Source organism: Zosterops lateralis (genome assembly GCF_965231275.1).
Source record: "Zosterops lateralis genome assembly, chromosome: 22".
Classification (NCBI taxonomy): domain Eukaryota; kingdom Metazoa; phylum Chordata; class Aves; order Passeriformes; family Zosteropidae; genus Zosterops; species Zosterops lateralis.
This window is the reverse complement of record NC_139782.1, coordinates 121,990-137,380: the sequence shown is the minus strand read 5'-3', so window position 1 is coordinate 137,380 and position 15,391 is coordinate 121,990. Positions and strand designations below refer to the sequence as shown.

Below are 15,391 nucleotides of genomic sequence, written 5' to 3'. Positions count from 1 at the left end.
ATCCCCAGCAAAACTCGGATCCTTGGAATGGCTGAGCCCATCCCGGTAGCCTCGGGCCTCCCCTGCCCTCCCTCCGTGTTATTTTAACCCTTTCCCCCGGAGCAAATCTCCCTAAATCCCCTCCAGCCCCTCGGCCCCGCCAGGATTATCCCGCTCCGGCCATTTCCCTCCATCAGCATTCCCATGGCGCCGGGGAGGGGTCCCGCCGGGAACGCCGAGCCGGCTAAACCCCCACCCGGATCCCTTGGGATGGGCAATAAGACGGAAAAGAGGCTGGGATGGATTCAATGGATGTTTAGTGGAATTCACAGGTCAGGAATTGCTTGGAATGACCAAACGTGGGGCAAAATCCAGCAGTTTTAGGAAAGGAAATTAATATTTATGTTAGTTTTTTCTGGTTTTTTCAGTGCAATTTCCGGTTTTCCCTTTTTGGTCCTTTTGGGATTTGCTCTTTTGGTGTCTTTTCTTTGCATTCCCCCCACTTTCTTATTCTTCAATTTTATATATTTTGGTGCACAATATTCGCTCCTTTTCTGTGTTGTTTGTTTGTTTGTGGTTTTTTAAAGATTATTTTTTGGTGCAATATCTGCATAGTTTCTTTTTTTCTGGCCTTTTAAATTTTTTGTACATTTCTGTGCTTTTCCCCCCCTTTTCTCTCCTTTTATTTAGGTTTTAGTTTTTTCTCTTTTTCTACAATTTTTGTGCAACTTTTAGTTAACCTCTGTCATTTTTTGCCATTTCTCCTCTCTTTTTACCTTTTGGGGGTGCAGATATTGCACAATAATTTCTTGCACTCTTGCGGTGCTTTTTCAATATTTGTGCACTTTTTGTGCATTTTTTTTTTCGTTTTGGGGACATTTAAAAAAATTTTTTGGTCACTTTTTCCAACATTTTCCCAATACTTCTCTCTTTTTTTGCAGGAACAAAAAGGGGAATTGCTTTTTCCATCCACTGTTTAGAATTTTAGTGATTTTTAGGGATCTTAAAATACGAATTTGGAGGAAAAAGGCAAGTTTTGGGTGGGGGTGGCAGAGGTGGGCACATGTAGGTGTGCACTCACTCGTGCACCCACGTACAGCTGTGAAATCCTTGCACACTCGTGTGCAGACATACCTATCGCACACACACACACAGGTGTGCAAACCCTTGCAACACGTATAGAGCCACACAGCCCCTTGCACGATCACACATATACAGGAACACATACCATTGCACACTCATGTACACACACAAACACATACATGCACATGCCACTCATGCCACACCTGTGCACACACAGTCACACACATGAACATTGGCACACGGCTCACACACACAGATCTGTGTATACACACACACACATATGCACAGTGACACCCATGTCCCCCATCTGCCATATACACAGCCGCACGCACCCATGGGCGTGTGTTTACGCACACACTCACATACGTGTACACAGTGACACACACCCCTGCACACTCTCACACACACACTCTCATCCCCCACACTAACACCCACACACTCACACGTGCACACGGTGACACACAGACACAAGGACACACACAGACACACACACAGACACAAGGACACACACTCACAGACACACACTCACACTCTCGTACTCCCACACACGGACACTCCCCGTCCCCGTCCCCGTCCCCTCCTCCGCCGCCCACGTGCAGCGCCGCACGCGCCGCCGCCCCCCGCGCGCCCCCTCCCACGCCCCCCATTCACGGCCCCTCCGCTCCGCCCCCAGGTCTGGCCACGCCCCCTGCCCCACACCGCCCAATGGGCGCCACCGGCTCGCGCCGCCCCCGCCCGCGCTCTTAAGCGGCTCCAATGCCCGGGCGGTGGCTGCGCCTCCACCCCGCTCCGCTCGTTCCGCGTCCCGCGCAGCGCCCCGGCCCCGCCGCCTGCCCGCCCGGCCCCGCCGCGCCGGCCCTGGCCCCGCCATGGATACCGGCAGCAAGGTGAGCCCGCACCCCCGGTCCTGCGTTACACAACCGCCGGCCGGCCGCCCCCATGCGCGGCTCTGCCACCCCCGCACAGGCGCGGCTGCTGCCGCCAGCCGCGAACACCTTTTTGATTTATTTTGTACCCTACGCCCGAGTGGAACCCTCCCCAAAGAGCGGCCGATGCTGGCTCAGCGCGTCGCAGCACGCACGGCCACCGCTTTTGGGCTCCCCATTCCCCCCGAAATGCGGAACCGCGATGGACTGACCCAATATTGTCCCTTTTGACCTCGTTTCGGGGGGAAGCGGAGAGGTGGCCCTAGAGCCCAGCAGGGGCCGAGGTGGATTTTGGGGAGTGCGAGGTTGGGGTGGCCCCGCCGGGACCCTCCGGATCTCCGCAGTGTTGAGGTTCGGCCGGGCACATCCCGCCTGGAGCTCCTGACCCAATTCCCATTAATTTATACCAAACTGTGAGTTATTGAATGCTCTCAGCTCTCCCGGCCGCTGCCGAGCGGCCGGGATCCCCCAATGCTCTCTCCATCCCAAATGAATTAATTTATAGGGTTGTTTAATTTGTAATTAATTTGGGGGTTAAAAGCCCAGAACGACCCTGGTGTTCCAGTAGGTCACTGACATCAACCCCCATTTGCTTCATCCCAACCACCCAAATATTCCCATCTGGGAAAGGTTGGGATAAATCCAATTGGCTTTTTTTTGGGGGGGAGGGGGTGGGACGTGTTAGGAAATTAGCTGCGTGGCGGTACGAAAGTGTAATTAACCCCCCAAAATAATGATTTTATTCTAATTAAAGATGTCACGGGAACGATCCCGCTTGGTATTTTCCCCCCTGGGAAACAACTCCCACTTTCCTCTCCTCCTCCCCTTCCCCCTTTGGAGAATGAAATATACAATTTTCTTAAATTTAAGGATCTATCTCCTATTTTTTTATGATTTCATTCCGAGCAGGCTCGGCCGCAGCCTCTGTTTTCCAGGATGAGGAGTGGGATTGGGGGTGGGAGCCGGGAACGTGCCGGCCGGCAGAGCGGTGATGGGGGCAGGAATTAAACGCAAATTTGGTCTCATACCCAAGAAATCCGACGCACTTAACTCCTGGCTTCCCGAACGGAGCCGGAGTCGCATTCCTGCTGCTTTTCCAGCTCCACAACCCCCCGCCTTGAGTGGATTTGGGTTAGAAATTATCAATTTTTGTGAAGGTAATTAATTGCAGGGATGATTTGCCGAGCGCTGATGGGTGACGGTTCCATCCAGAGTGTGTTTTGCATGGAGGAAAAAGGATTTTTCATGGAAGCAGCTGGAGGTTGGTAGGTGGGGGATAAACTCCCCTCACCAACCCCCTTTATATTTAATAATTAATATTTTTAATCCGGAGTGTGTGGGGGGGAGTGTTGCACATTCCATGTGTTTTTTCCAGCTCATTCCATGCAAAAACATTTCCTATGCTGGTCACAGTTGCAAAACTCGCCGGGATTGTGTCGCCGTCCCTGGTTGACCTTTAAGTAGGGAAGAAGAATAAATAAAAATTAAATTCCACCACTCTAGCGCTTCTTCCCATCCCCCCCCCGGTTCTCTCCCTCAGCCCAAATACCACCTAGTCCCCACCACAGTGCTTGGGTGTGACCCCCAAATTCTCTGGCTCTAAATCCCCTCCTTTGGGTTTGGGGTGGATTTTTCCTGGTTTTCGGTGGGGGTGTGAGCTTTTCCTGAGTTGGGAGGTAGATGTTGTCCATGTGCCCTTGCTCTCAGGAGTGTGCAAATGCGTGTGCAAGGGGTTGCACCAACTGCCCACATCCCCTTTTCTGTCCTCGGATGGGACCACTCTGGGCTGCTCCTTAAATCCTCATGGATCATTTTAATGGTGTCTTTGTCATGCAGATTTTCTCAAAATTCCCTCCTGGGACCCTCTTTTTTAACTATTATTTGGATTCTTAAGGAATTATTAAGTTGCTCCACGGGACAGATGGCATCTCAAAACCCTCCATACTGGAGTAAAAAAAATGGGATGTCCTCCCAGGACCTTTGTTTTTTCATGTTATTGCTAATTTGCTTTTAGAGAAATTATTAATTCACTTGCTCCATGAAACGATCAGCATTCCAAAATTGCCCAAATCCTCCTGCACTGGAGTGAAAAAAGTTGAAATTCCCTTCTGGTCCACTTCTTTTACTATTATTTAGAAGGAATTATGAATTCCTTTCTTTCATGAGGTAGCAACATCCTAAAATCCTCCATGCTGGATTGAAAAAAGTTGGAATTCCCTGCTGGGTCACTCTTTTAATATCTTTATATTAATATTTTAATATTATTATTTTGCTTTTAAAGAGATTATTCATTCCCTTGATCCATGAGGTGGGCTGTATCTCTCCAGGCTGAAGGATAAAAAAAAAAAAAAAGGGAGGGTTAAAAATAGACTCATAAAGCTGAAGGCAGTGGGTTGGGGGATGCCCCTGTTGTCCCCCCAGATCCTCCTTGGAGCATCCTGGCTTCCGCGTTGGAGCTGGGGAGGAAGCAGGAAGCAGCTCAAAAGAAAACAAATACTATAAATGTATTAAAAATCTGTCTTTCTTATAACATAAAGGAATTAATAGGGATAAAATCAGGAGTTTGGGGTCTAGCTGGGCTTAAATAAGTTTATTTTATGGAAATAAGAGGGAATTAGTCCCAAAATTCCTGGTAAAGATGCTTTTTGCTGCAAGGAGTTAAAAAATCTCCCCACAGTCTCACGTGGGGTTTGGCAGGAGCTGCCTGGGCAAAGCCGCCCTTAAAAATCGACTTTTCCCTTTATTTAATTATTCCCCCCCCCCCCCCACTTGCCTTTAATGGCGAAGTTCAAGCCGAAAGGCTCCCGGATCAGAGCCGGGCAGCGTGTTTGGAACTGGGAAGGGAGCAGGAGGAGCTGACTCACCCTGACCCTACTCAGGACGAGCCTCCAAAAAGCAGTTTTCCTACGAGTTTTACCCTTTCATATCTTCAAACTGCTGGAATTTAATCATAATTCAAGGGGGTTTTGCTGTTTAATTTTTTTTTTTTTTTGTAGGCATGAAATGTTCCGTTTTTCCAAATGTTAAAATGGTATGATGGTGTGGTTTTTTTTTTTTTTTTTTTTTTTTTTTTTTTTTTTTTTTTTTTTTTTTTTGTGGCTGGTGTGGGTGCATCAAGGTGTTGTTACCTCTCACCTTCCTGGAGCAAAGTTCATCCGGCTGCCGCATCCCCATCCCTGGAGCCATGACTCACCTGTGCTTGCCCTACCTAGGGGAGCGCCTGGCAGCTCCTGGGGTGCCCTTTAGCCGGGAAAAGACAAAATTGGGACCCAAACAAATCAGGGTGATCCCCCAAAATCAAAGGAAGATTACTCCATCCCCCAAACCTCTCAATTCCCCCTAAACCCACTCAAATCCTCCAAATCCTTAATTTTTAAATAAGATTTCCCCAGCAAATGGTGCTTTCAGCATTCCCATCCTAGGTTTTTGGGGGATGGGTAAGGTCACAATTAGAATTGTGGGGTTTTTGGGGCTTTTTCTGTTTTTTTTTTTTGGGGACACCACCAAGTTCCCAGCCTGTTCGTGCCCTCCCAAACATGGAAGAGGTCTTTTCTCCTTAGGGTGGATTTACTCCGAAGCACCAACCAAGTCCAAGTGCCAAAACCTCCCTGATTAGTTGTGTTGGGGCCAAGCCTAATTAATGAGCTTCATTAATGGGCCTGGCTTCGTTCCTTGTGCATTTTTCCTGGGAACTTTCATGCAGAGGGAGGCAGTGGCCAGAGTGGTAAGGTCAGGGAGCAGCATTAATTCCATTATTTATTAAAAGAAAGAGGAGAATGGTTCTTAATATAAAAAATATCCTTTCTGTGGAGGGAGTTGGAGTCACCCCATCTCATTTAGATGGGATATGAGGGATTGATCCCTTGGGAATATTAATCCATGGCACCCTGGGAGCATCCTTGGGGTAACTTAGGTACTTTGGTACTAATGTTGGTACTTAGGGAGAAACGCCAGCCCTCCCCCCTGCCCCACCCCCCGAAATTAAGGGTTTTATAAATTTCACGTGGCTCATCCCAAAGCTGATTAAGTGGGAATGTCGGATCCTGGTTCTAGTGCCGGGAAAATCTCCTGCCTGGGATAATTGGGCCGCTAACGAAGGTGGCCCAAGCACTAGCCTGCCCTGACCTCACTTCTGAACAAGGCTCGATTGTTGCTCCTGCTCAGGCGAGAGGAAGAAGAGGCCCAGGAAGGCTTTGCCAACTAACCAGGATTTTGCTCAGTGACTCTTAATTAGACTCTGATGGAAAACCGTTGTTAGCGGTGGCTTCCTGGAGCATCCTTGGCCAGGAGCGCACGGAGACTCCACTGTGCTCTGGGAGTGGCCAGTGCCAGCCCAGAGCGTGATGGTCACTGGAGCCACTGAGGGGACCCTTGGAGCCCCAGTAACACCTCCAGCCCACTCCAGGGCCGAAATTCCTTGAATCCCCTGAACCCTAGGTTTTTTTAACCCCAAAAATGACATATTTGTAATTATTTTTCCCTGTTAGAGCCAAAAAAGTGAGTTTTCTCTTTTATTCTGAATATTTGTACCTGCTGCCTTCCCAGCATCCCATGCAGTGCCCTGGTATCACTCAGGTGGGGGAGACAGGGCTGTGGGGATCCCAGATTTAACCCCTTTCCCCTGTTTTCCGGCAGATGACAGCTCGCCTGATGCTGGCTGTGGGAGGAGCAGTGCTGGGCTCCCTCCAGTTCGGATACAACACTGGTGTCATCAATGCCCCACAGAAGGTAAGTGCTCCCAGAACCCTCCCCAGGGAAATCTATCGCAAAATTCCATCCCTTTTCCCCCCACCACCCCATGTCTGAAAACAAGCCAGCCTCTGCTGCCAGCCTGGCGAAAATAGTACATCCCGCTAGGCAGCTTAGGGCTGTAATGGGATTTGAGAGGGAGTTATTTAGCTCCAGCCTTCCTGGGAGAATTTGTTTCCTACTTGCTTTCATTGGGAAAAATCCCAGCAGTGCCTGCAGGATGCTCTCTGGGTGTGGCTGGTGGAACTTTTAACCTCGGCTCTTAGTGAAGGTCTGGGAGTGAATTAAGGTTTGAGTCATCCTGAGTGGCTGCTCTGACTGAGAGCTCTATTTCTGAGTTTTACATCCCGGCACAATATCCTGGGAGGAGAGAGGGTTGGCTGGGAAGTGTTGTAAGGGGGACAGAGTGCAGGGGGTGTTGGCTCCTCCCCTTATGTACTGCCAGGATCCTCTAGCTGCTCGTAGATACCTGTGGTCCATGGAAAACATGACTTTTCCCAGATTTGGTGGCTGCTTGAGGTATTAAACAGTTGGAAAATTAGCTCAGAATTCCCATGAGGTGCTCACAATGTTCCCTGGGCACAGCTCTTGTGCTGGGATAAGGTGTGGAGGGACAGCTTGGGCTCTGGTGGGAGCAAAGCTGTCCCTGAGTGTCACCACCCCAAAGAATTCAACCCACCGGGACAAGATCCAGCTGCCAGAGTTTAATCCCATCCCAGTGAGTGCCTCTGGAACATTGCCTCAAGCATTGAGAAAACTTCTCGTGGGATAGAAGACCCTGTGGAAAAACTTCCCAGGCCCCATCAGTATGGGAAGAGGAAAAAAGTCAGGAATTCGTTCAAGGTGTTGCATTACATAGTATTGAATCCTGGGATTCAGTCCCTGTGGCTGGAGGCTGCAGCTCCCACCCAGAACCTGTGGGGTCTGCTGAAGGCTTCCTGAAATATCCCGATGCCTCCTTGCCTTCATGTGCACTGGTCTAATGTTGGGAATGTTCATTTTTGGATGGCCCTGAGGACCCTGCTTGGGAGACAAGGCAGCAGAGCAGTGTTTGAGCTGTTGGAGCTAGAAAATCTCTTGAGATTGCACTCAGGAGCTGCTCCCCAGCATCTGCCCTCATTTTCTTGAGCTCTGGCACTGTGGGAAAACAGAATGCTGTGATCACCACCCTGGTCAGAGCCACATCCCAGGAGGAGCTTTTGTTTCCATGGACTGAAGGATTTCTCTCCATTCTCTCCCAGCTGGCTGCTTTGGGTGACATGGTCAAGGATCAGCTGTGAGTTCCCGTGGGAATGAGCTCCCGTGCCTGCAGCCCCCAGCAAATCCAGACCCTCATGATAGGTGTTGCCACTGTTTTTCTGAATGATTTTGGGAATGAATCTCTTGTGCACAGGCCAGGAGGAGTCACATGGTGCAAGACAAGTCACCAGTGTTGAGGGGAAGGATTTGGGATGCTCCGTGTGGGAGCACGACAGGAGGTGGGCTGAGGGTTGTCCTGGTCAGCACAATGTGCTGGACACAGAGAGTCATCCCAGCTTTAAGGATGGGGACACATTACTGTGCAGGACTGGAATGCATTGGACTTGGAATGGGGGTACATTGGGATAAACTGGGGCACAGAGTTGGTATGCAGGATGGGCATGCATGAAGGTGCGGGAGTGGGACAGGAATGCCTCATGATACATTGAGGCACAGGATGGAGATGTACTGGGATAAACTGGAGTGAAGTGTTGGGATGAGGATGCACAGAGATGCAAAGTTAGGATGGGGATGCACTGAGATGCATTAGGGCACAGGTTTGGGATGCACTGGTATTGGGATTCATGGAGCTGCAGGGTGGGGATGCATCACAACACTTAGCTGAAAAGTGGGCAAAACCAATTTTTTTTTTCTTCACCTTTCTCCCTTTAAACCCATTTTTCACCTCTTCTTCTCCCAAAAAAACACATTGGGTTCTTCAAAGAACCTCTTATTTCAGGAGGAAGGGGCGGGAGGGGATGTTATTTTCAGATACCCCCTGGGCCTACTGAAAGCCTGAGCCAGTACAGACTTCTCCAATAATCCAATCAATTATTTATTTTGACAATACTGGGAAAAGCATCCAAACCTCTGGGTGAAACAGGAGGGAGCAAAATGGAATATAATTATGGAAATTCTAATGGTTTACATGCTTTGGAAGAGAAACAACTTGGAAAAATAATTATACTATTGGGACTTATACCCAGCCCAGTGTGTATTTCTTGTGCTGTCTCTGGCAGGGCTCCGGTTTGGGCTTGGATTGATGGGAAAAGTGGAAAGTGAAGCACAGTGGTGTAAACAGTGAATTGGGAATTAAACCCCTCAGAGCAGTAAAATCTTGGAGCCACCTGAGGCCCAGCAAAATAGGGAATCTCTGGAATTTCTGCTCCTTCCAGCTGAGCTTGGTGGGGTTGTTATGGAGCCCTTTGCTATGGTGGTTTAGGGATAGGTGACCCTTAAATCATGGTATTACGTAGGATTTGGCTTGGAAGGAACCTTCTAGAGGGTCATTTAGGCCATTTCCCAGCCATGAGCAGGGACAGGAACTTGGTGAGGCTACCAGTGATGGGCTGGCTTTAAAAATACATCAAAAGTATACAAAATGTATATAAATGTACATATTTTGTATATAAGTGTATAGGTTTTGTGTATAAAAAGATACAAAATTCATGTAAAACCACCTAAAATTCACAAATCAGGCTGTTCTTGGTGTTTCAGACCAAGGCCTGTGTTGGGTGCTGGCATCACGGTCCTGCAGAACCATATCAGAGATTGTGTGTTACAGAATTCTTGGGGGGGAAAAAAACCTGGAAATCCAATTTGAGGAGTATCCAAGGGGATGGGAACTACCTTCTGTTCCTCCCCTTCCTTTGCGGGGCTGGCGCATCTCTGGCTCCTGCCCTGCCCTGAGGAGCAGTGTGACCTCCCCATGCCTGCCTGGCAAGTTTTGGCAGCACCATCTCTCTCCCTCTGTGGGCAGGGTGAGCCCAGAACCTGTCCGGCTGCATTTCCCCCATGTGTCCCAGCAGGTTCCCTCCCTTGGGCTGGAGCCGAGCCTCGGCCAGTGGCTCCAGTAATGGTGACACATTATCTTATGAGCTGTGGTGGCCACAGGGACTTGTCCCTCCAGTGGCATGGCTGAAGTGGGGGCAGGTTTGATACATGATTTGGTTTCTCTCCTTGTTTTCCAGGTGATTGAGGATTTCTACAACCGCACGTGGCTGTACCGATACGAGGAGCCCATCAGCCCTGCCACGCTTACCACACTCTGGTCTCTCTCTGTTGCCATCTTCTCTGTTGGGGGCATGATTGGCTCCTTCTCTGTGGGGCTCTTTGTCAATCGCTTTGGAAGGTGAGCTCTGAGCCTGCCGGATCCCTGGTGGAACCCTCAGTGGGGAGGTTGTGCTGCCTTACCCCACCCTGGCATTCTAGGACTGCCAAGGGCTGATGTGGTTCTCCTGGTGTTCCTCACCTCTCTCCTCCATCCCTCTCCAGACGCAATTCCATGCTGATGTCAAACATCCTTGCCTTTGTGTCAGCTGTCCTCATGGGCTTCTCCAAGATGGCTTTCTCCTTTGAGATGCTCATCCTTGGCCGCTTCATCATTGGCCTCTACTCTGGCCTCACCACAGGTTTCGTGCCCATGTATGTTGGCGAGGTGTCCCCTACTGCCCTGCGGGGGGCCTTGGGGACCTTCCACCAGCTTGGCATTGTCCTGGGCATCCTCATCGCACAGGTGAGCACTGGAGAATGACTGGGAGGGGTTCCCACTTTTCTTGATCCTGACACTCATCAGGGCCTGCAAAGATGAGGTGCTGTGGATCTGCAAAACCTTTCAGGTGGAGCTGGGGTGGGAGGAGTGAATCTGGAGCTCAGAGGAGCAGGGATGCTGTGGTTTGGGATCTGAAGGTTTGGGATGGGCAGCATCAGGACATTAACATCTGTTGGCCACCTGGAAGCAGCATAGGAGTCCCTCTAAGAGCTGTTCCAGCTTGGAACACACCATTAGTTGCAGAGTTTTGTCCAACCAGGACTTTTCCAGCTGGGATGGGTGGCTCAATCCCTCTCCTTTTCCTCAGGTGTTTGGTTTGGACTTGATCATGGGAAACGACTCTCTCTGGCCACTGCTGCTGGGCTTCATCTTCGTTCCTGCCCTGCTGCAGTGCATTATCCTGCCCTTTGCCCCGGAGAGCCCCCGGTTCCTGCTCATCAACCGCAATGAGGAGAACAAAGCCAAGAGTGGTGAGTGCCTCCTCCCTGGGGCCCATCCTGGCACTTTGGAGGGTCCTTGACATATCCTGATGCCACCTCTCCCTCTCAGTCCTCAAGAAGCTGCGAGGCACGACGGATGTGAGCAGCGACCTTCAGGAGATGAAGGAGGAGAGCCGGCAGATGATGAGGGAGAAGAAAGTCACCATCATGGAGCTGTTCCGCTCACCCATGTACCGCCAGCCCATCCTCATTGCCATTGTCCTGCAGCTCTCCCAGCAGCTTTCAGGGATCAATGCGGTAAGTCTGGGTGTGGTCTGAATGCCAGTGGTCAGCTTGGTTCACCTAGAGCTCCAGGACCTGATCTGTGCCAACTTCCCACCCTTTGTAGGTCTTCTACTATTCCACCAGTATCTTTGAGAAGTCGGGGGTGGAGCAGCCTGTCTACGCCACCATTGGCTCTGGTGTGGTGAACACAGCCTTCACGGTGGTCTCAGTGAGTTTTGGCCCCCCCAGGGTCCTTCCAGGGAAGGTGGGAGAAGGGGGCCCTTCCTGCAGGCTGGGGAGGTGCTGATGGATCATATCCATCCCACAGCTGTTCGTGGTGGAGCGAGCCGGGCGCAGGACCCTGCACCTCATTGGGCTGGCGGGGATGGCTGGATGTGCCATTCTCATGACCATCGCCCTCACACTGCTGGTGAGTGCTGGGGAGGCTTGGTAGGAGGAGGAGGTTGAGGAGGGATGGTTGGAGAGGAGGAAGGACTTATTCCTCCTTGAGGTGATGGCTGAGCACTCGGTTCCCATTGTCACATCTCTCCTGAGCTCCCACAATTCTAGTTTCCAGCTCATGGCTCCTTTGCCAGCCCCAGCTGAGGTGTCCAGGTGCTGTATCCCCTTCATGGTACTGACCTTCTCCCTCTCCTTTGGCCTAGGACCAAATGCCCTGGATGTCCTACCTCAGCATTGTGGCCATCTTTGGGTTTGTGGCCTTCTTTGAGATTGGCCCAGGCCCCATCCCGTGGTTCATCGTGGCAGAGCTGTTCAGCCAAGGCCCCCGTCCTGCTGCTTTCGCTGTGGCTGGGCTCTCCAACTGGACCTCCAACTTCATTGTGGGAATGGGCTTCCAGTACATTGCGGTAATTGCAGCTGGAATACTGGGGGAGTGGGTGATGTGGCAGGGGACACAGGAATCTGGGAGTCCCAGGGCATCCCAGCAATCCAGGGGAGTCTCAGTCTCAGCCTCTCAGACCATGTTGGTTCAGGGTGGATCCATATCTCGGTTATGGATCTGGGATGGAAAGTGTCCAGCAAGATCCTGATGCTGGCTCCCAGTGCCAGACTCCAGTGTAGGATCCCATTGCTGGATCCTGCTGCCAAATCCAAATCCTGGTTCTGGTTGGTTCCTGGTGTTGGATCTCATTGCCAGATTTTGGTGTGGAGTTCTGGTGTCAGATCTTCGTGCCAAATCCTGCTGCAGATCCCAGTGTTGAATTCTAGGGCCACATCCTTGAGCCCTAAAACCTAGGCTGAGGTGGTTTGGTTGGGTTAAGACCCCTTGGGAAGAAGGACTTGGAGCCAGAGCAGGAACTCAACTCAGTGTTGCTTATGAACTTGAGATGTTCCTTGAAAGGAGGATCTGGGTCTTGGATGACCATAGCAAGGTGTGGGCAGGGTGGTACCAACTGGTTCTTCAGCCATGGCCCATCACTGTGTCCAGAGATGGGAATGGAGCTGGGGAAGGGTCTGGAGGACCAGAAGCATCTGAAGGAAATGGGAAAGGGGCTCAGCCTGGAGAAAAGGAGGCTCAGGGGAGACCTTCTGGCTCTGCACAACTCCCTTACAGGAGGGTGCAGCTGGGGGGGTCGGGCTTTGCTCCCAGGGAACAAGGGACAGGATGAGAGGATGCAGCCCCAGGCTGTGCCAGGGTGGTTTAGATTGGATATTGGGAAAATTTCTTCATGGAAAGGGTGGTCAGGGAGGTGATGGAATTGCCATCCCTGGAAGTGCTCAAAAACAGGTGAATGTGACACTTGGGGGCATGGGTTAGGGGTTGACCTGGCAGTGCTGGGTTGGTGGTTGGAGTTGATCTTGGTGGGCTTTTCCAACCTCAATAATTCCATGATTCTGTGACCTCCATTCATGTGCTCACCTCCCCCTTTCCCTTCAATCCCAGCAACTCTGCGGCTCCTACGTCTTCATCATCTTCACGGTGCTGCTTGTGCTCTTCTTCATCTTCACCTACTTCAAGGTGCCAGAGACCAAAGGCAGGACCTTTGATGAGATTGCCTCAGGCTTCCGGCAGAGTGGAGGTGGCCAGAGCGACAAGACCCCGGACGAGTTCCACAGCCTGGGTGCTGACTCGCAGGTGTAACCTGGACCCCCGGCGCCACCGCCCCCCGAATCTGGGGGGACTTTTTAAAACACTTTGTACAGACCCCAGGCAGGAGGGAGTGGGGGGGTTCTGGCTCAGATGCCCCTTCTCCAGCCTCCCCCAGTGGTATACTGGGGACAGACTGACCTATTTTTTTTTTTTTTTTCTGCTAGGAACGAATTTTATTTTATTTTTTAGCTGGTTTCACGTCCAAGATTTCAAAGCCAATAGGTGTTTTAAAACCCAGCCACACAGCCCCCAGCAGCAGGAGGGCAATTCCCTGTTTTTTTTATTAACGACGCGATAGTTATTTAACAGAAAATCACGTAGAAGTTTTTAAAAAGCTGGAAATTTATTTTTTAACGTTCTAATCATAGAGGAAAAAAATCACATAAATTGACTAAATCTAATATTTTTTTAAAAAAGCTACCACGAAAATGAGTCATTTTTAAAAGTCTCCTTGATTTCAAACCCTGTGGTGGGTTTGTGGATGGGGACCTTCCACCTGGGGCAGCGCGGAGGACAGAGCCATCGGGATGGATCAGTTGGAAAGGTCAATCCATTGTTGCAGCCTCCTCTCCTTTCACCTGAATTCCAGCTGGGAGGGGGAAATGGGAGAGGGGAGATGTTTTTGTTGAATTTTGGGATTAATCTCGGCAATATTTGCCCGACAGTGAAGCGCCGGTGGCAGCCGCACATGACAACATCCCCCTCCATCACCACCCCCATCCTGGGACTCACCAAAATCCAGCACCGCATGGATACAGCAGTTTCCTGCTCTGTGTATAGACTGGAAGATATTTATATTATATATATTTTTGTTCAATGGTTGTTAATAGTAGACATTTAAGTTATAGCATTTCTGATCTGACAAGCCAAGTACTGTAAATATTCTCGGAGTATATTCACACTGTATAATGCATACAAAAGGTACAGAAAAAGGTTATAGCTTCTATAGCAACTAAAGAAAAAAGCTTGTACATGGTTAGGATGACTTTTGTATAGTTCTGCACTGTAGTTGTATCTATTGCACTGAATTTCAGGCTGTAGTATATTAAAAAATATACATGAGAAATACTGTCCTTTTCAAACAAAACTGAAAACACACACAAAAAAACCCCATTTTCCTGAGTGCAGCTGCTGGCCACAGGCAGGACTGTTTTTTGGTTTGTGGTGTTTTTTTTTTTTTTTTTTTTTTCTGTCGCTTGATTTTTTTAAAATATATTTTTTATTTGGTTTGGAAGTGATGACACTTGACTATACGTGAAAGAAAATAAAGGGGGGGGAGAGAGTAAAATAAATCTCTTTAAAAATGCCTGTTTTCAACTGGTTGTAGCACAGCTGTGCCAAGCTGGGGGTGTGTGTGTGTGTGTGGTTTTTTAAGCAAATCCCTGCAGTGAATTGCTAAGGGCCAGGTGTGTGGTGTGAACAATAAAGGAGAATGTGAGCAGCCACCCACCCCTGGTGTCCTGTGCCTTTATTTTTTGGAGCCAGACTTTCCCTGCCCTGCCAGGAGTGGGGGGGTCTGGGAGTGCATGTCCCTGCAAAGCTTTTCCACCACAGGAATGACTCACCTGGTTGCAAAATGAGTCACTGTGCTCTGAGTGTACAACCAGACTTTAATTGCCTGGAGCAGTTTGGCCTGGGATCAAGGTGGGGGGCAAGGCAGGACCTGGCTGGAGCTGTCCTGCCCTGTGGATCCTGAACCTGCTCCCCTTGCCCAGGAGAGAGCCTTGGTCATGCCATGAGCACCTGAGCGAGGGCAGGGAGGGAAAAGGTTGCAGCTGCTCTGTGGATTTGGTTTTTTCCCCTTCAGCAGAAAAGGAGCCAAGAACTGCAAGCCTGAACACTTTCAGGCAAAGAAATGCTGATCTTGGTCACTTCAGGCTTTTTTCTATTTATTGAAGCAGCTCATTGCCCTGCAGGGCACACACTGGGCATGGCTGTTGTAGGAAATTGCTCTAGCAGTGCAAGAGCAGCCCAGGGCTCCTTTCCTCTCTGCTGTTTTGTTCTTGGCTCCAGGAGATACTCAGCCCTGCACAACCTTAATTTCCAG

General features: G+C 50.1%; 1 protein-coding gene across 2 annotated transcripts; it reads left to right on the top strand.

Moving 5' to 3' along the window:
* The first annotated feature begins 1,891 nt into the window (after window positions 1-1,891).
* SLC2A1 (solute carrier family 2 member 1) lies at window positions 1,892-14,928 on the top strand. 2 transcript variants are annotated; one of them, XM_083876809.1, is made up of 11 exons: window positions 1,892-1,949; window positions 6,624-6,716; window positions 9,947-10,107; window positions 10,251-10,491; window positions 10,835-10,997; window positions 11,077-11,264; window positions 11,356-11,460; window positions 11,560-11,661; window positions 11,897-12,100; window positions 13,138-13,329; window positions 14,010-14,928. In XM_083876809.1, the coding sequence occupies exons 1-11, from the start codon at window positions 1,932-1,934 to the stop codon at window positions 14,010-14,012; spliced, it is 1,470 nt and encodes a 489-aa protein (XP_083732935.1). In that variant the 5' UTR covers window positions 1,892-1,931; the 3' UTR covers window positions 14,013-14,928. The 2 variants fall into 2 exon arrangements, with proteins under 2 accessions (XP_083732935.1, XP_083732934.1); XM_083876808.1 differs by having other exon boundaries at window positions 13,138-14,923.
* Window positions 14,929-15,391: the final 463 nt, after the last annotated feature.

What these genes read in the sequence shown, in the direction of transcription:
- SLC2A1 (XM_083876808.1), top strand. An exon ending in GGAGAACAAAGCCAAGAGTG is followed by an intron (nt 10,998 to 11,076) that starts GTGAGTGCCTCC and finishes TCTCCCTCTCAG; the next exon opens with TCCTCAAGAAGCTGCGAGGC. An exon ending in TGGGCTTCCAGTACATTGCG is followed by an intron (nt 12,101 to 13,137) that starts GTAATTGCAGCT and finishes CTTCAATCCCAG; the next exon opens with CAACTCTGCGGCTCCTACGT.